The sequence below is a fragment of the Prunus persica genome, chromosome G3 (assembly GCF_000346465.2).
Source record: "Prunus persica cultivar Lovell chromosome G3, Prunus_persica_NCBIv2, whole genome shotgun sequence".
NCBI lineage: Eukaryota > Viridiplantae > Streptophyta > Magnoliopsida > Rosales > Rosaceae > Prunus > Prunus persica.
The window spans coordinates 13,999,141-14,020,309 of NC_034011.1; the positions used below are offsets into that span (position 1 = coordinate 13,999,141).

The window sequence follows — 21,169 nt, forward strand, 5'->3', positions numbered from 1 at the left end:
AGATATTTGTTTCCTTCGTTCCATGCCCCAATTAGCATGATCAAGAGCATTGATTAAGAGAATGATTCTATTGCATGATAATTTCAACTGAATAGGTTCACAACCCCATTCTATATTGGCCTTGGGCAACCGTGACTTGTTGATAGGCGTCACCCATGGTTTGTGGAAGCCTTGAGAATAAAATATAATCTAGTTCTCATAAAGGGAGAATTAAAAGGGAGTTTTAATTCAAAATCGATCAATAAAGAGTTTTGAATCGTCCACTACCTTACCGATTAGAACCTAATGGATCGCACACCAATAAGGTTAGATGAAAAAAAAAACTTTGATGTGCATGGACTTATTAATTTAATAGCGATTGAATTAATTAAGATAATGCGGTAAAAGAGTAGTTTGGGCCTAAACTATAAAATCGGGTTCAAGGCCCATTGAGCTTGGACCCATTGGGTTAGTTAAGACACGTGAGCGTAGTGGGATGACCACAGAAGCCCAATGGGCCCAATAAAGACCCTATGGCTGGTTTTACCTAGAGGGAGACTTAGGTCTCCTTCTTGTGGGTATGTGAACTTTGTATCTTGAGAAAAGTTAGGATTTTTTAGCTAGTTTCAAGAGAGGAGTTAGAACACCATCAAGCTCCTCCCACCTAGCCAAAAATCGGTCACCTTAAGAAGCAGGCACTAGCATCCTTTCCTTTCTAAGTTGTATCATATCCTCCATCTTCCTTGGTGTGGAAAAGTTAGAGATCGCCTCTATTTGTGATTTGGTGAATCTACAAGACCTTCCATAAGGTGATCAACTCAAAAGATGTCAACCTTGAGTAGTGTTTCAAGGGTAAAGTTTCTACTCTCTCTTTCTCTTAGTCTAGAATGTCTAGGAATAGAACAATCTAAACCAATCTTCAAGATACTTGGGGTTAGTTATGTTATAGCTCTAAGATTAACTTTTAAAGCTTCTATTGCCTAAAAGTTAATTGTAACCTTATCTTTGTGGCTATATACAACTAGGATCTAATGTTTCCTTCGAGGTCCAGCCCACAAGTCCAAACAAGAGCCACCAAGTGGCCTAATCCAAACTAATCTATTGGATATGGAATGGACAAGACTTATGAAGACTAGAGATGCTCTAATCTTCAAACGTGAGAATACAAATTTCAACTCAAACTTGCTTTCCCAAGCCAACATTTATTGGGTAGGATTAGGGTGGGCATCTTATCTGAAAAATTCATGCACCGACCATACCAAATCAACGGTTTTGTTAAATTATTATTTTTTATTAAAAAATTTAGCCAATTCGATCCGAACCGAAAATATAGTTAGAGGATCGGGTGGGAATATGTCTTACCGATGAAATCACCTACGAAACCGAATGTTTCAATTAATTTACTATTTAATTTAGCCGTGTGTCAACAAGTGGCTGGAAAAAAAATACTACGTCTTTTGATTCTCAATTGCATTCATATGAAATATGTTTATTTTTTCACTTTCATTATTGATTTAATCATGTAGAAGGGTAGAGAAAGTGAACACTACTATATCTTGAGTGGTATAGTTGATTAATCACCATATTTTATCTCAAATAACATGCACAAGTTTAATATAGTTTATATTTGTTGTTGACTTTATTTTTCTTCGGTTGCAGTAGACGGGCATTTGGATTGAAAATTAATAGGCATCTATAATTTTATGAAGCCTTGGATTGAATATTGATAGGCCTCTCAGTTATTTTCCTCCTGTATTTCTTTTCATTATTGTTGTTTGTAATTTGCAGCTATTACTCACTCTTTGAAACTTTAAAACTAATTTTATGTTGGTTTCTAACATTATTTGCTATTTGCTATTATTAGGAATTATATTGTAATATAGTATTGTAATATATCTAGTTTCCTAGAATACATTAGTAGAATCCCACAGATAGTGGATCACGATTATTTAGCCTTAGAAGGCTAACGTGATGGAGCTTCACTCCTGTATATATACCTTGTACGAATTGCTTGTTAAAACATAACAAAGTATTCAGCAAAATATTCTCTTGTTTATTTTCTTAAGATGGTATCAGAGCATCTTGGTGCCTGATTCTCTAGTCCTCTCCAAACCCTAGCAGACTTTCAAACACCGCCTCCATGGCAAGCGATGAACCATCAGTCGTACAACTAAAAACATAAAATACAAAGAATCATTCCAATTCCAACTCCAACTCCAGTATGGATTCATCAAATCCATATTTTTTTCATCATTCAGATCATCCTGGCCATATGCTCGTTCCAGAAAAATTAAACGGTGCCAATTATTCATCATGGAGTCAGTCTTCATGCCCTCATAGCCAAGAACAAGTTAGGATTCGTCGATGGATCCATTCAACGTCCTTCAGAAAAAGAACAGCCAAAAGAATACGCTATTTGGAATCAATGCAACAGTATGGTTCTGACATGGCTTTCACACTCTTTAGAGCCCGATCTCACCAAAGGAGTCATTATGCAAAAACTGCACACCAAGTATGGAAGGATTTTAAAGATCAATTTTCACAAAAGAATGCACCAACAATATACCATTCAAAAATCCATTGCATCTCTTTCACAAGGCACCATGACAGTCCAAGTTTATTTCTCAAAACTCAAAGACCTTTGGGATGAGTTGGAGGTATATCGACCTCCCCTCACGTGTAATGAGGAAAAGACACACCGAGAAAGAAAAGAAGAAGATCAAATGATGCAATTTCTCATGGGCTTGAGCGACACCTTTAATAATGTTCACACCAATATTCTCATGATGACACCATTGCCCAATATTCATCAAGCCTATTCACTCGTCATTCAAGACGAGACTCAACGACAAATGACCTCAAGTGCAACTGAAAATTTCTCCCTTGATGCTGCAATCCAAAGCCGCCCAAACAATTTTTCCAATGATTCCAAGCAAAAGAAGTGTGAGCATTGCGATCGAGAAGGGCATTCAATTGCAACCTGTCGAAAGCTGAAATACTATTGTAAATTTTGCGACACAAAAGGTCACACAAAGGAAAGATGCAATTACAAGAATGGAATATGGGCCCCCAAGCAAGGAAAATCCTTCCAGCAAGGACAATCCTCACAACAACAACGTGGTTCTCAAGGCCATTATTCTCAAAACTCACGTGGTGGCTTCCCTTCTTCAAATACACTCCCATCAGCCAACGCAGCTTCCCAAGCAACCCCAGCCGTCCAGCCAACTACTTCCAGTCCATCTTCCACTCTACAAGCCCCACAACAGAATCTTTTAAATGGTCTTTCTGTCGCAGAACTTCAACAACTGGCCCATGCCGTATACATGATGCAATGAAACAGTGGATCTGGTAATAGCACTGCTTATGCAAATGCTGCAGGTCTGTCTCCTTTTGCCATTCCTTCACTTAATTTTGTATTCACTCAACCTTGGATTTTGGATAGCGGAGCTACTGATCACATCACTTATGATTCTACCTTTTTCACTAAAACAGAATCCTCACCCATACCTAGTGTTAACTTGCCCACTGGGTCTTCTGCCCCAATCACTTATGTTGGCACTATACCATTCAATTCCCACATCACTTTAGACAAAGTTTTATGTGTTCCTTCTTTTTGCTTAAATCTTATGTCTGCCAGTAAAGTCACTAATTCTCTAAATTGTTGTGCTATTTTGTTTCCCACTTTTTGTGTCTTGCAGGACTTGGCTACGGGGAAGATGATTGGCTTGGGTAAACAACATGGTGGTCTCTATTACATGTCTCCGTTGCGAAGGGCACCTGTCACCTGTCAAGTATCCCATTCCTCAAACCTATGGCATATGCAACTTGGACATCCATCACCTTCTCGTCTTAAATTCCTGTCTCCATTATTGTCTTCTGGTACTCTTTCCTTTGATAATATTTGTATTGTTTGTCCTTTGGCCAAATAAACCAGACTTCCATTTCCTCTAAGTACAATATCAACTCATGCACCATTTGATTTATTACATTGCGATATTTGGGGTCCACATAAAGTTCCCACACATTTAGGGGCACGTTTCTTTCTTACCATTGTGGATGATTTTACCAGATGTACATGGATTTTTTTGATGTAGCATAAGTCTGATACACAACATCTTTTAAAAATCTTTTGTTGTTTTTGCTCGTAATCAATTTCATGCCCACATTAAAGCCATTCGAGTAGACAATGGGTCCGAATTTCTATCAATGAAAGATTTTTTTCAAACCACTGGCATCGAATACCAACACACTTGTGTTTACACTCCACAACAAAATGGTGTTGTGGAACGTAAACATCGTCATATTCTCACCGTTGCACGTGCACTCCTTTTCCAATCCCAATTACCTCTTCCTTTTTGGGGTGAACGTGTCTTGACTGCTGTCTACCTTATTAATCGATTACCATCACCACTCCTATCTAACAAATCACCTTATGAATTATTATACAAACGTCCACCATCTTTTGACCACTTGACAGTCTTTGGTTGCCTGTGTTATGCGACTGTTGTTCATCCTACCACTAAATTTGATCCTCGTGCAAAATCTTGTGTCTTTGTTGCCTATCCTACAGGTCAAAAAGGTTACAAACTTTATGATATGGAGACAAATAATTTAGTAAGTCGTGATGTCAAATTTTATGAGAACCATTTCCCATTCTCATCTCCCACCGGTACCCCACCTTCCAATTTTGTTTTACCTCAACCCTTCCCTTACACAAATGACAGCAGGCCCCCACCTCTCACCCATCCGTCACTAGCCCATTCATACATCCACACAGCCGCACTATGTCGACCCTACATCTCCCCGTGATGTTTTTTCACCACCCACCACATCACCAAGTTCTCTACCCAACATCACTACACCTCATACCCCACCCGTGTCCCCCCAAACCTCTAATCTACCCTTTTCTCCTACTGACCCTCCATCACCACTTCCTACCTTACAACTCCCACAACCACATTCTTCACCACCACCCCTCCCAATGCATCATTCCACCAGTCCAACGTAACCTTCGGCATGGCATAAGGACTACCACATGTCCAACCAAGTCACTCATTCTATCTCGGTGCCTCGTCCTGTAAAAGGTACTCGATATCCTCTTTCTTACTTTCTTTCCTATTCTCGTTTTTCTTCTGCCCATTGTGCTTTTCTCGCTAATATTTCGGGTCACGCTAAGCCCACCTCTTATGCTCAAGCTATCCTTGATCCAAATTGGCGACAAGCCATGAATACAGAATTAGAGGCCTTACAACAAAATAATACATGGTGCCTGGTTCCTCTCCCAATTTGGTCATAAACCCATTGGTTACAAATGGGTTTACAAAATTAAATACAAGTCTGATGGTACCATTGAGCGCTACAAAACTTGCCTTGTTGCTAAAGGATATACTCAGGTTGAAGGTGTTGATTATCTTGAGACATTTTCTCCTACTACGAAGCTCACTACTCTTCATTGTCTTTTTACTGTTGCTACTGCACGCAATTAGTTCATATGTTCAAAATGCTTTCCTTCATGGTGATTTACATGAAGTTGTGTATATGGAACCTCCTCCTGGTCTTCGCCGACAGGGGGAGAGCGTTGTATGTCGGCTCAAGAAGTCCCTCTATGGACTCAAACAAGCATCCAGAAACTGGTTCTCTACCTTTTCAGATACCATTCAGAAAGCTGGTTATCAACAATTAAAGGCTGATTATTCTCTTTTCACCAAAGCTCAAGGTACTTCCTTTACTGCAGTTCTTATCTATGTTGATGACATACTCCTCACAGGAAATGATCTCCAAGAGATGGAAGGTCTCAAAGCATTTCTTCTTAAACGCTTATGCATCAAAGATCTGGGTGATTTAAAATATTTTTTGGGCATTGAATTCTCACGTTCCAAGAAAGGCATTTTCATGTCTCAAAGAAAATATGCACCAGATATTCTACAAGATTCAGGGCTCTCAGGAGCACGCCCAGAAAAGTTTCCCATGGAACAGAACTTGAAGCTTACCCCCACAGATGGAGCATTGCTGAATGACCCAACTAAGTACAGAAGATTGGTTGGAAGACTGATTTATCTTACTGTCACGAGACCTGATATAGTTTATTCTGTTCGGACACTAAGTCAATTCATGCATGAGCCTCAAAAACCACATTGGGATGCTGCCATACGGATCCTCAATTATGTCAAAGGTACGCCTGGTCAAGGTCTGTTATTCTCTGCTACCAACAATCTTGCCTTAAGAGCATTTTGTGATTCAGATTGGGGTGGTTGTCGTGCCACAAGAAGGTCAGTTACAGGTTACTGTGTTTTTCTTGGAAATTCTCTCATATCATGGAAATCCAAGAAACAAACCAATGTTTCTAGATCATCAGCAGAAGCCGAATATCGAGCTATGGCAAATACATGTTTGGAACTAGGTTGCGATACGTATTGGAAGATTTAAGAGTTCCACAATTAGCTTCTGCACCATTATACTGTGATAACCAAGCTGCTTTGTATATTTCGGCGAATCCTATTTTTCAAGAACGTACAAAGCACATTGAAATAGACTGTCACATAGTTCGAGAAAAACTGCAAGCTAGAGTAATTAGCCCATTGCACGTATCTACACACTTCCAGTTCGCAGATGTTTTCACGAAGGCTTTAGGGAAGGATCAATTTGTGATACTACGTAACAAGTTGGGACTTCATGATATTCACTCTCCAACTTGAGGGGGAGTATTAGGAATTATATTGTAATATAATATTGTAATATATCTAGTTTCCTAGAATAGATTAGTAGAATCCCACAGATAGTGGATTACGATTATTTAGCCTTAGAAGGCTAACGTGATGGAGCTTCACTCCTGTATATATACCTTGTACGAATTGCTTGTTAAAACATAACAAAGTATTCAGCAAAATATTCTCTTGTTTATTTTCTTAAGAGCTATTTTATTAACTATTTTTCATGTTGGTTTGTAACTTTGAAACTAATTTTTTTTATTTCTTAGTAAGAAAAATTGGACTATTGGTTTTTAATCTTTTACTTAGATAGTTTTGAGTACTTGTTAGTATGAAAATAGTGTTGTCATTTCCTAGACTCTAGCATAGGTTGAAAATTAGTGTGTGAAGAATTGTTACTGGACGTTTTGGCACAACTCATTCAACCCCATACATCCGACGCTTGACTTGACCGATATGAGAAACTTAATTTCAGGTAAATCATGACATAATCATGCATTCATTATAGGATTCCTAGTTTGAGTTTTTTTGTTTTAATAAATATTGTTTTAATAAATATTGTTTTTCTATTAAAAATTGATTGGTTGGCGTTTTTCAATAAGAATCCATATTGAACTAGTATTCATGTTGGAAAACCAATTATGGTCTTCATAAGAGTCCAAATTAAGCTAAAAGTTTATAGTTATAATTGAAGTGGGTTTGGTACTCGTGTGATCTCATCTGACTAGGTATAGGAAGCTTTGAATAAAAGCAGCTTGCATCTCTTTGGTTTTTGGAGAGTTTTCGATATTGGGTTAAGCATATAGAATTCTTAAGCAAAAGCTGTTGTGCACATATTTGAGATAAATCATCAAGTGTTCCATGTTTACTTGGTGATTTATCAAACACTTTAATCATTCATATTGCATTCATATGCATGTCGGTGACTCATACGGTTGAGTGCACCAAGACCGTGGTGGCGATTTTCCTCCGGCGAGCTTGAAGCAATCGTGGCCAGTATTGCGTTCAACATAAGGAGTGTCGAAGATCATCCCGTGACAGAAGTTGAGTTACGAAGAAGTCGGTAAATATTATCTAGAATGAGTCTAGGATAAGTGTGTGAGTACTTCTTGTAATCATCGTTCTATAGTGGATTTAAGTTGGACTGAGGAGTCCCATGGATTTTCCCCAGAGGTGGGGTTTTACCACGTAAAATAATTCTCTGCGTGTTCTTTTATTTTAAGCTTTGCACATCTCAGGATTGATAACTAATATCAATCCTGCTTCAAAGGTTGATCGTTATTTATTGCAAAAAATTCGAATTAGCTTGTTTAACTTTCTCCAGGCATATATAGATATCCTACAGGTATTTTCAGTACTTGTTCAGGAACTTATGTTATGTGAAATGGTTATAAATTGTATTTTTTATTACCTAATTAGTATGTCTTTTTTTGTTTTTAAATGGTACTATCGGCCTATCAAACCAACTCGAACCAAACTATCTAGTAACTAACAGTTCGCAGCAGAGTTCATGAATATGCCTAAGCCTAGATGGTGGTTAACGGATTGAGCCATCTACCATTCGGACTCGTGCCTAAGCCTAGGTAGAATAATTAGCAGAGGGGTGAAAAGGGAAAACAAAAGTTCTTATTTTTTATTTTTTATTTTTTTTAGTTTTTGGTCAATTAGACTCAACCTGAAAACTGAGCCCACCTTGTCCAACTAAAATGTGAAAAGAAACAAAAAACCATAATTGAACTTTGAGTTTTACATAGTCAAACAGTCAAACTAGTACAAGCTTCACGCTACTTTTGCCTATCACACTAATCCATCTTGAGGAAGCTTTGTATGAGATTGCTTGTTGCTATAAATCCCATGGAGGTCTCTGTTTAGTTCTTCCATCAAAATGCGGAGAACTTTTGGGCAGTTTGCAGTGAAGGAATTACGTTAAAGGAGAAGCTGTATGTGAGAGTTGGAGGAAATTAATCCTCAGCTGCTATAATTAATTCTGCAACATTGGGGTTTAATTTCCTCCAATATCTCACCTCCAGCTATTCCCCCAAAAAGTTCCCACAAAAAACCAGTACAAATGGAGGTGCTTAAGTTGTATGTAAGAATTGGAGGAAACTAGTTCCGTTTGCACAATGGATTTAATTTCCTCCAGTATCTTATCTCCAGCTTCCACCAAAATTAAGGTTGATTTCATATCCATATGCAAATTACAAGAGTGAATTTTTCTCATTATGGCAATTTTCTTTCAAGTGAGTTGGGAGGCAAGTTTCCTTGTTTTAAATTGTATTTATTTTTATCTCCAGCACTGTATAATGAATGCAAAATCTCCACCGAGAAGAATATCAAGCGAAGCACCACCATCAATATAGAACTCAGACAGGCGACGGCTATGGTATATTAACAAACCATTCGCAGCAGAGTTCATGAATGGGAGCAAAGCAACAACATTATACGCACTTTTACTTGGTAAAACTATGGTCATCACCAGCTTGGTAAAACTATGGTCATCACCAGTTAAACTAGGAACTTAGCAAGCCTATATATCCGTTGCTTCAGGTGTGCGACAAAGCAACCCATTTTCCATCACTCATGGGCAGCACAGTGATTCCCTCAGGAAATTTCATATCCGACTTGTATGGATAAACAGAAACCTTGTTATACATGCTCCTTTTAGCTGGTGGCTCAAGAGTAGAGTCCATAGCTAAGTTAGTGGAGCCAACAGAAGGAAAAGTTGAAGTAGAGCCATTTTGGGACAGAGAGAGGCTATAATTGTTTGACTCTTGAGAACGGCCATACAGAATGTCAAAAGAAGAGAATCCACTGCTTGTCGTAAGAGCATCAGGTCGTGAAGATACTGTGGTAGGATGATGACTGTTTCCTTCTGCAGTTACTGCCATCAAAGAAGATAACGCCAATGATTTAAAAATTTAAGTTCTATGTAATACAGATTATTATTTTTATGGAGAGTACATAAAAAACACAAGGGGTAGGATGCAGAATATCAACATCAACTGATTTAAAGAGGGATAGACGTTGTAAAATGAGATACTATCACCAGACATCGAAATGAGATATTGAGATACCACTTCTGATGCAGTGAGGAAGGTTCTACTTTAGTCTTTCAGATTCTAATTTCCAGGTACATCATGTTTTTTTTAAGGAATTTACACATTTTAACACAATTTATGAACTCCATAGGGAATTTGCTTTTCTGTTGGCTTTTACTTTTATTAGCTTTTCACCAATTGATGCTTGTTTGCATCTGAGCACTTCACGCCATAGCAGTTCCAAAGTATACATACGTATCCCAAAATCTTGAGTTTACACTCAATAACTCAGTTTTCTGGAATTATATTTTCAGCATCTATACGTGACAGTGATATATACCACACGTTGCTGAATAAATTGTATATAATTTGAATCTTTTCTTTCCTCCAACACAATAGTTTGAATGAATGAGAGACAGACTGGAACATTCTTTTTGAGTGAAGTTATATGGAACAAATATATCAGATAAAGAACGTCAAAAAAATATATCAATTAAGCAAAAAGTAAAAATTAATATTTTCACAACACAAATTCAAGTTGCAGGATAAAAAAGAGTATTTGCTATTCTCCTTATAACCAGAGCTCCTTTAGACATTTGAAACCTTGGTTTAAAAATATATCTCTAGCTATCTGTTTAAGACATCCTCTTATATCTTAGATGTAACCATATACGCTCGAATAGATTGTACATCTTCGTGTTAAACATCATATCATCATATAGATAAAGTGCCCGGATTTAAAAGAATTTAACAATTAAGGACATGATCCCATCAAAGACATTACGAGACATTAAGGCAACGATAGTATAGAAATTGGCTTTAGGAAAACAAAAGAGCTTATGGGGGAAAAACAATACCACTATTCTCCATCGTCTGATCCCCAGTAATCGTACTCGGACTTATGATCATGGGGGCGTTAGGCCTAACTTGTTGTAAATCAGTAGCTAGGTTTGACTGAAAGCTTGAAGATAAGATATCTGGCGCTTCTAGCCCCTTCTGAGCAGGGGGCAGGACCAAAGGGATCTTACTTGACTTACCTGAATGAGTGTGAGGATGTGTAAGTTTTTATTTCCCTAGATCATCAGATATTATTTTTGAATTAAAAAGGTCTTACTATGCACATCATGTGATGGCATTATTTCATAAAATAATTACTGAAAATAAACATGAAACTGAAAGAACTCCATAAAACTATAGGAAATATTTCGCATGTACTTTGACTAACAAATGAATTGAGAAAACAAATTTACATAAATGATGATATTAAGTTTTATTTTATTTTATAAGAAATACAACTTTATTAGATAAAAGAATTGAAGAAACTTAACCTCTTTTAAGAACTTACACTTCCAAAGAGACAACATCTTAATAAATTACAAAGAGTATAAGTACCCTTGGGTTAACACAAATTTGGAGCTTGTAAGTTGAAGAAAAATAAGCTTACGCTCTCTCAAGGTATGGTAAGCGACCTTTGCCGCACTCATCTCTGCCTGCTTCTTGCTTCTTGCTTCTGAACCTGTAAAAGTTTCTCCTTCTATCTCCACAGTTGAAACAAAAATTGGCATATGAACTTCGCCAGAATTCTTTGTGCTATAGACTGGCATAGAAAAACCTTCTTTCTGGATTAATTCTTGTAAAACGTTTTTGTATAAAACGATATCATCCTAGGGAAGGAAAAAGAGAACCACAAAGACACGAAATATATTTAGAGATGCTCTATACTAGCAGAATATGGGAAAATTATGCAGAGAATATAAATAAAATTGGCCACCTCTTGTACTCCATTTGGCAACAGGGACATCAAAGCAACTTTTGCAACTGCATGTTCAGCTTCCTTCATTGTAGGAAGAAACTCTGGACCCTCATAGGTATGTTCATCAACTGTTACCGTACACTTGAAACGATTGGCATGAGGCAGACCTTCCCGCTCACAACTGTACACAGGTAGAAGAAGATTTCTCTTTTGTGCATAAGTCTGCAGTTGGTTCTTGTATAAATGCTGTATATCTACACCCCATATTGAAAGATTATAAGTTGTTTGTCATTGAATAACTTTTTGATAATCAAGACAAAGTTCAAACTATGTGCAGATGACAGAGAGTTTAAGGCATTATATACTTTATGTGCCATTTCTTTTTCTCACATCCTTCAAACTCTGAGTATAATTTCAACAGTTTCTAAAAAGCTAGCTCTACTATTAAGATGAAAATTGTTATTTTGGGGTTCAGTTCCTACAATCATTAATAGTAAAGAGAATGTGTCCAAAGAAAATTTTCTAACCTCTCAATCGATTACCATCTTCAATACTCGATGTGCTGCCATTCGCCTGAGAATTGCCACCTGATGCTATACCACTGAACTGAACTGGCACGTAAGAAGTTTCATGTGTTTCTTGAATCTTTGGTTGCAATGTCTGTTTTGTGTCATGTGTACCAGTCAAATTGGTGCCCGCTGTTGAAGGAAGTGCTGGAATAATACAACCCATAAGATACATGAACTGATTCTTATAAGATCACATCAAGACAAAATTAATGGTCATACCATGTCATTAATACTTCAACTTGATAATATATGAATTAAAAGCTTTTCTTTCAGAAGATGCAATAAGGAATCCACAAAATAAACTAATAGAAACTCAGGGTACAAAATATCCTTAAAAGTGCGGCAATATTATAAATGGTAATAAGATATCAAAAGGTTTCGACACACAAGCTTACTCAAATATAACCATTGCACTTATAGGTTTTCAATCCTTCTCATGTCTGGTCATCCATATTTTTGTTAAAGTCTGGATTTCCCATTTTAGTCTTTGGATACATCAAACGGCTGCCTGATACAAAACCTGTTTTAAGAAAAATATTTAGCACATCAACTGACTGCCAAAAACTATATCTCTTCCATGTAAACCCAATGCATCTAAAGCCATTGGATGTATCTAAGGCTAAACTAGGAAGTCTTGGACTTTAACAAGAACCAAGATGAACAAATGCTCGGACGTGAGAAGATTGTATATATTTTAGTAATTTTTTACCTATATATATAGTCCACAACCCTCCTACAGGTTCTGTGTGGAACCAAGTTGTTTATAAGCAACTTTGTGTTTTTGGCTAGTTTTAATAACTTGAAACAACTAAATTCCCTTAAGGAAAACTGTTGTTTTAGCCAACAATCATATTACTCGATTGATTAACAGTCTGAGATCACTTCTATTCCCTTAAGGAAAACTGTTGTTTTAGACTTGTTGCGTATGATGGGACCTAAATCTTTGTAAACTAGCGTTAAAACGCCTTTTATCCTTGTTTCAAGAAAAGCATAAGGAACGTTTCCCCCCTTAACGCCTCTCTCCTTTCAGTCGAGCTGGGTTAATCCCCATTTATAATCAAGTTGCACTACACTGACTGGTGTTTTATACAATCAACAATAGTACCCTTTCCAACACAAAACTGCTAGGCGCTGTCCTCATCCTAATAGAATCCATAACTGTATCAAGTACTCTTTCTCAAAATTTGAGGTAAAAAATTTCTCATGTTTGAATATTAATTTCCATTTTTCACCCAAAAAAAAAAAAAAAAAAATTTGAGATATTTCATGCAAGGTAACTAATTAATTTTAACACCCAGTTAGTCAACATTCACAGAAGACAACTTTCAATTTCGGCATTCAATACATATTAAATCCAAATAGAGAGCCCAAATATCCAATGCTCAGGAGAAAAATAAAAAATAAAATAATCCGTTATAAATTAAAGTAAAATAGAAAAGAGTAAAACACAAGAAATTTATTTCCAATCAGCTACCAAACAGAGGATTAGACAGAAAAACATCAAGAAAAATAAGAGATAACAACTTAAAGCAAAGAAACAGAGCATAAAGATTAAAGTTAAAACCCTAAAACCCTTTTACCTGAGGAAGCGGGAAGAGAAGGTTGAGGGAATGAGGAAGGGCTGGGAATGCGATTGGTATGTCTGGGTTGCGGATCAGTGAAGTGAGCGAAGGCAAGTCTAGCAGCGTCGTTTTGGGCTTCCTTGGAGGACCTGAAGAGTTGCACCGTGTCGAAGGCGACGCCGTTTATGGTGACGGAGGCTGAGAAGCGAGGGTTGTGGTCGAGGCCAAGCTTTGTGGCGTTGTACTCGGGCAAGCGCCATTTCCTCTGCTGGCACAGCTCTTGCAGCTTCGACTTGTACATCCTCTCTTTTGGTGTGTTGATCAATTGATGATGCAATGGTGGTTGCTCTGTTTTGGGAAATTTGAAGAAGATGGAGATGGTCTAAGTTGGGCTACTTTCACTTCTTTTTCTTTTTTAAGAGATTGTTGAGTGCTCTGAAAACAAATATTAGTAATTTGCATTAAATAAGTATATATTTACGTGTGAATGAAATACATGTCACACAAATTAATAAGAGAACAAAAATAGAAAGGTTAAAAACAAGATAGGTAGTTCTAACCTCGTCATTTGGCCCGCGGGTTTATGGGTCGATGGGAGTCAATTCGGTCCATTGAAAAAAAGCCCGGTTTAGCCTGTTATGGACTTTAAGATGGCCCGGCTTGGGCTTGGGTGTTTGAAGCCTGGTCCGGCCTATAGGCCCGGCCCGATTAAGCCCAAGAAAGCCCGGCCCGACCCGTCCACAAAAATCCGGCCCGTTAGGCCCGCATATATATATAATTATGTATAAATAAGAGTTTAGGTTTATGATTATATCACTTAAATTACATATATAATTTGTTTCATTTCATTTACTTTTCTTTACTCATTTCTAGTTTATAATTAGATGATTAGCACATTAATTTGTGTCAATTATTTATTCATACCATCCTTAAAAAAAATATTTTTTTGATACTTAGTATTTTTAAAAATTATTTCTTAAACCATATTACGATCTAACTATATAATAACCCCAGATCATCTGACATCGCCTACACGTCAACCCAGCTATCAAACCTGTAGCGCAAAAGAGACGCAACTTCGCCCCCGAGCAGGCTGCTATCATTGAAGCAGAGATCGATAAGCTTATAGCTGCTAGTTTCATTGAAGAAGTCTCCTACGCAGAATGGCTGGCAAACGTTGTTCTAGTGGCAAAGAAAGATAAAGGTCTGTGGAGAGTGTGCGTCGACTACACCGACCTCAACAAGTCATGCTCTAAAGACAACTTTCCACTGCCTAGAATTGATCAGCTCGTCGATTCAACTTCCGGTAACCAACTGCTAAGCTTCATGGACGCCTACTCCGGCTACAACCAAATCATGATGCATGAAGATGACAAGGCTAAAACCTCTTTCATCATCGAAAGAGGTATATACTGCTACAAAGTCATGCCCTTTGTGTAACACCCCGACCCCAAATTTCTCCAAAATTTACCCTCATTTAATTAATTAATTATTTAAGGGTATTTTAGTCATATTTTTAACCGGAGAGAGTTTGGGACCGTGACTTGTATTTTTGGATAGGTCGTACTGAGACGAGTTCATAGACACGTAGTGGGCTCGAATCGGAGTTGTAACGAGAGAGTTATGGTCAAAAGAAACCCAGTGGCACAATCGTAAATATTTCAAAATGGGATTTTTATAAAAATCTGGTTTTCTCTCTCCCTCTCTCTCTCTCTCTCCCGCGAGCAGCCCCTCCTCTTCCGTTTTTTTCTGCACAGCCGGTGGCTCCAAGAGCCACCACAGCCGCCACCAGCCACCGATTGGGGTGGTACCGGTCCCAAAAGAACCGCCAGCTCCTCCTCCTTCCATCCCGCTCCATCCCCGACCTCGGCAGCCGCCACGATCGCCGGAATCTGCAGAAAAACGAGCCGGTTTTCACAGATTTTTAAACCGCTCGTTCTCTCTCATTTCTTCTCCAAATTTGACGAGTAAGGTATGAATTTCTACCCATTTTTCATGCTCTAGCTGATGGTTGGATAGGATTTCGTTAATTTTGAGCCTAGGATAGCTGATCTTCAATTTGAAATTCTGCCGATTTTGGGAGTTTATTTTCGGCCACTTCCGATCACTTTTTGGAGTAGGCCCAAGAACAAAAGTGACTCCAAATAGGGTGTTGTACCTAGGGTATGAATCTTGAGCCGAGATGTTGAGTTTTTCCGACGAAGGATTATCGCTTTGGACACCCGTGCGCTGCCGGCGCGTGGGCACTGTAGCAGAGGGGCATTATTGTCCCAATGCGATCTCCTGGTTGTCACGAGCGCATAGGATTTCGCGGATCTCAATTCGGATATCGTTTGACTATCGAACGGATAATCGCATAGTGTGCGTTATCCGGGTTCGATAGGTTGGGACCGTCGGATGGTCCCAAATTTAATATATGTTAATCTAGGTATTTCTAGGATCGTGTAAGAATTCACGGATCGTGAATCGGAGCCCCGGATGTTCCGAATAATAATTTTAAATTTATATTTTATATTAACCGTCAGATCGTGCGATCGTGAGCAATCCGACCGTCCGATCTGAACCAAACTTGCAGGACAAGTGTCCTATACCTGGTAGAACCCATAGGGACTTCCGGATCGGAAATTGGAGGTCGTGGGTTTTACAGGTCCGGTTGACCAGGGTTAGAGTAGTTTGACCCTTGGTTGACCGTGAGTCTCCCGGAGTAATCTCACCTTTCTATGGGGGATTATCGGGTGCTAGATGATTGTGGAGGGTTACACAATATTAAAATTAATTTATTTATATAATTATATATGGTTGTACAAGGGTACAACAGAGTCTAGAATGTCAATTTGGAGTGCTATACGCACTACTGTAGGTTATTCGGCGTTTGGACAGACCCCATACGTGGCGTTGGTTGTACCGGCGTATGGGGAGATGTGCAATATGATGATCAGGTCTCACGTGGCGTAGGTTATCCGGCGTTGAGGCAGGCCCCATACGTGGCGTTGGTTGTACCGGCGTATGGGGAGCTATATGATATTGTGTTGAGGTCGCACGTGGCGTAGGTTATCCGGCGTGTCGACAGACCCCATACGTGGCGTTGGTTGTACCGGTGTATGGGGAGCTTTGTGTTATGATGTTGAGGTCCCGCGTGGCGTAGGTTATCCGACATTGGGACAGGCCCCATACGTGGCGTTGGTTGTACCGGCGTATGGGGAGTTATGTGATGTGATATTATGGCATGGTCGCACGTGGCGTAGGTTATCTGGCGTGTTGACAGGCCCCATACGTGGCGTTGGTTGTACCGGCGTATGGGGAGATTATATGAAACCAGAGAAATGAAATAAGGCATCGCCCAAGTGTGGAAATGGGTTTTAGGGAAGAACTACGTGTGGCTTGATCCCTCAAGGAGGGTACGTAGGCAGCCTAAGGTTATTAGGTGCAGCCGCAGACTAAATGTTAGTCATAAATTGTATTTGAGTTGTTTGTTAGTCTGTTGAGAATTATTGGAAGGCCGAAGGCCAAGTTATGTGAACTGCATGAAATTACATTGTGCATGCTGCCAGTTGTGGTTATTAAATGTGTTTTCATGCAGGTATAAATTTTGGGAAATGTCCAAATTATAGGGGAGACTCTGCCGAAATTTCGGCAGGACGTCTCGGTTTTTAGTAAGTAGGCCTGGCATCGGGGTGATGCCAGGAATTCCAAAGGGTCCGCCTCGGGTTTTGAGAAAATTCGGGGCGGGTCCTTAAACTTTGGGCTGAAAAACGCCGGAGCAACCTACCAAAGGCTGGTGAACAAAATTTTCAAGGAACAAATCGGCAAGACTATGGAGGTCTACGTAGACGACATGCTAGTCAAAGCTCTCGAGCGAGCAGACCACATCAAGAACCTTGCCGAGGCATTCAGCCTACTCCGAAAATACAATATGAAGTTGAACCCGAGCAAATGCACGTTTGGAGTCTCGTCCGGCCAATTCCTGGGATACTTAGTCACCCAAAGAGGAATTGAGGCATATCCAAATCAAATCAAGGCTATACTCAACATGAAGTCACCTGTCACAACAAAAGAGATACAAAGTCTAACGGGTAGGGCGGTAGCTCTCAACCAATTCCTCTCAAGATCTATCGACAAGTGCAGGCCATTTTTCAAAGCCTTGAAGAAGGGACACAGAGACAAGTGGGATGACGAGTGCGAAGTAGCTTTTCAAAACTTGAAAACCTACCTCACTTCACCTCCCTTACTCTCAAAACTAATACCAGGCGAAGACTTATACATCTACCTGGTAGTGTCCGACTCAGCTATCAGCTCAGCTCTCATCCTAGAAGAGCTGCGGGCACAACATCCGGTATTCTACACTTCAAAAGCTCTCCTCAATGCAGAGACCAGCTATCCGAAAATGGAGAAGCTCATTTTTTCGCTTATAGTTTCGGCGAGAAAACTAAGGCCCTACTATCAAGCACACCGGATAATTGTATGACAGAATTTCCTTTGAGATCGATCCTTCACAGCCTCGACGCTTCTCAGCGACTCATGAAATGGGCTATCGAACTCAGTCAACACGACCTCCTCTACCGGCCAAAGATTGCTATAAAAGCCCAAGTTTTAGCAGATTTTGTTGTAGAGTTTACTCCGACAGCCGAAGAAGAGAAGATGGTCACGAAAAGCAAAGAAAAAGCAGACGACACCTCCCCTGCCGATTCGAACCTACCTAACGACATGTGGCAATTGCATGTAGACGGAGCATCAAATCACAAAGGAGCAAGGGCAGGCGTCGTCATAATCACCCCAGATGGAACCTTGTTGGAACAAGCCATCATACTAGGCTTTTCTGCTTCAAACAACGAGGCAGAATATGAGGCATTGCTCGCAGGACTGCACCTAGCAAAAGAACTGACGATCAAGAGATTGGCCATCTACTCAGACTCTCAGCTGATCACAAATCAAGCCTCAGGCAAGTACATGGCAAAGCATCCAAGAATGATCCCGTGGCCTTTCATGCAATGGGCCATCGACTTAGTAGGCCCCATGCCAACGGCACCTGCCAAGAAAGAAATGATGATCGTCGCCACTGATTACTTTACTAAATGGATCGAGGCCGAAGCTTTATCCTCTACTAAAGAAGCTGATGTGGAACGATTTCTCTGGAGAAACATTATCTGCCGGTTTGGCTGCCCACAATCACTAGTTACCGACAATGACTCACAATTCATCGGCAAGCTGATCACTGCCTTCTTCAAAAAGTATGGCATCAAGCAGCATCTATCTACCCCGAGATATCCTCAAGGCAACGGCCAGACCGAGGCATCCAATAAAATAATATTGGACTGTCTAAAGAAGAGATTAGAAGGCGTCGAAGGAAAATGGGTAAATTAGCTCCCTGGCGTACTATGAGCTTATCGCACCACCAAGCGAAGATGAACTGGCGAAACCCCGTTTTCCCTCGCCTATAGAACTGAAGCGATCATTCCTCCTCACATCACTGTCCCCTCTATAGGCATCGAAGTGGGCAATATTGAGCAGAACTCCGAGCAGATGAGACTTAACCTTGACTTACTTGAAGGCGAGCGCGAGAAGGTCATTGTCCGAGTCGCCTCCTATCAACAGCGGTTGAAGTCTTACTACGACAAAAGAGCCAAGATCAGACAGTTTCAACCAGGCGACCTTGTGCTAAGAAAGGTCTTCATCACTGCACAAAGACAAGGATCTAAAAAGATGAAACCCAATTGGGAAGGCCCTTACATAATCAGCCGATCCGGGGGCAGAGGAAGCTATACGCTTGACACCATGGAAGGGAAGGAGATTCCTCGACAATGGAACGCCCACCACCTCCAAAGATACTATCCATGACGCTTCCTCCTACCTACTCCGTCCCCAGACAACTGAGTATTGCACATTTCTGAAGAAGAGAAGCAACCGCGGGAGTTTCTGACTTCTTTATTGAGTTATTTCCATTTCGAATAAAGCGATGTAACCTTATGAGCATCAATAAAAGTTCAGTTTCTCATTCCAGAATGTCCACACAAAAAAGACAGTTGCCCATAAGCAGCGTCTTTCGGGAGACGCGGGGAGATAATTAGAAGCGTCCTTCGGGAGATGCAGCCCGCAAAGAAGCGTCCTAAGGGAGACGCAGGGTGCGCCAGGAATTTCCTAAGGGAGGTATCTAGGTTCCTATCCGTTTCCTAAGGGGGGTAGGATAGTCAAACAAGTTGCCTATAAAAAGCGTCTTAAGGGAGACGCAGGGCGATGACCAAAAGCGTCCTTCGAGAGACGCAGCCCGTAAAGAAGCATCCTAAGGGAGACGCAGGGTGCGCCAGGAATTTCCTAAGGGAAATATCCAAGTTCCTATCCGTTTCCTAAGGGAGGCAGGATAGCCAAACAATTGCCCATAAAAAGCGTCCTAACAAAGACGCAGGGTGATGACTAGAAGCGTTTTTCGGGAGACGCAGGGCGACGACCAGAAGCGTCCTTCGGGAGACGCAGCCCGAGGGTGCGCCAGGAGTTTCTTAAAAGGAGGTCATCATGCTTCCTGCTGGAAATATCCGGGTTCCTATCCATTTCCTAAGGGGGGCAGGATAGTCAAATAAGCTGTCCATAAAAAGCGTCCTAAGGGAGACGCAGCCCACAAAGCAGCATCCTAAGGGGGTTGCAGGGTACGCTAGGAATTTCCTAAGGGAGGTATCCAGGTTCCTATCCGTTTCCTAAGGGGGACAGGATAGTTATACAATTGTCCATAAGCAGCGTCCTAAGGGAGACGCAGGGCAACGACCAGAAGCGTCTTAAGCTTTTTCGGGAAAATGCATAATATGCCCGGAGTCCCTCAAGGGGGACCCTGTCTTTTGCCAAAATCCCAAGGGAAATACACAGCAAGACACTAACCGGTTACTCAAGCAGTTCACAAGACAATATGCAAATTGAAGTTGAAAAAATAAAGACTGAAATTTCCATAGTAAAGTGACCAACCGGCCAAGTTCAAACAAAAAGAAGATGGTCAAAACAAGACCAATTATTTTAAAGAAAGAGAAGAAATAAAGGAGTCTTCGTCTACTCCGAAACGCCAGCAGGAGACCCCGGATCTGCAGCCTCTTCAGCGTCCACCTGATCAGCCACGCTCTCAGTAGCTCCACATGCCTGATCTATGACGTCTGCCACCGCCTCATCAGCTACATCATCCTCTGCTCCATCCTCTTCAACATTGGCCTGATCAACCACACTATCAGCAGCTTCACCTGCCTGATTCGCCACGTCTGCCGCCACCTCTTTTTTGAAGGAGATAAGCTTAGCACAAGTGGATGGACTTGACAGGAAGTTTGTCTTCAGCATATCAGACACACCTGCATCCCCTGCAGGGCTGGACTTGTCCACCTTGGAATCAGCCGTTAATGTTGCAGAAGAACCTTTCGCCCTGGCAGATGACTCTCTCGCTTTCCTAGCCTCTCTGCCAACCTTACTTCCAAAGGAATTGACGATGATGAATCAACTCCACGCTTGACTGCTTGTGACTCAACAGTTGGATCATGATGGTTGGATGGATGAGCAGATCTCGCACATCGACCTCCACTCTTCGACTAGTGCA

General features: G+C 40.4%; 2 protein-coding genes across 2 annotated transcripts; one reads left to right on the forward strand and one right to left on the reverse strand.

Moving 5' to 3' along the window:
- LOC109948060 (uncharacterized mitochondrial protein AtMg00810-like) lies at positions 5,242–6,405 on the forward strand. The gene has a single exon (XM_020559965.1). It carries the CDS (start codon positions 5,242–5,244, stop codon positions 6,403–6,405), a length of 1,164 nt encoding a protein of 387 aa, XP_020415554.1.
- On the reverse strand, positions 8,991–14,033 carry LOC18766074 (double-stranded RNA-binding protein 1). The gene is made up of 6 exons (XM_020561120.1): positions 13,627–14,033; positions 12,005–12,190; positions 11,496–11,731; positions 11,169–11,388; positions 10,582–10,761; positions 8,991–9,567 (listed from the first exon to the last, which is right to left on the reverse strand). Exons 1-6 carry the CDS (start codon positions 13,907–13,909, stop codon positions 9,230–9,232), a joined length of 1,443 nt encoding a protein of 480 aa, XP_020416709.1. The 5' UTR covers positions 13,910–14,033; the 3' UTR covers positions 8,991–9,229.

Excerpts from the sequence above, each read along its gene's own strand:
- LOC109948060 (XM_020559965.1), top strand. The coding sequence starts at position 5,242 with ATGGTGCCTGGTTCCTCTCCCAATTTGGTCATAAACCCATTGGTTACA.
- LOC18766074 (XM_020561120.1), bottom strand. The coding sequence starts at position 13,909 with ATGTACAAGTCGAAGCTGCAAGAGCTGTGCCAGCAGAGGAAATGGCGC. Across the intron at positions 11,732-12,004 it reads AGATGGTAATCGATTGAGAG|ATATACAGCATTTATACAAG; the intron begins GTTAGAAAATTT and ends TATGGGGTGTAG. Across the intron at positions 10,762-11,168 it reads TTACCATACCTTGAGAGAGC|GTAAGTCAAGTAAGATCCCT; the intron begins GTAAGCTTATTT and ends ACACTCATTCAG.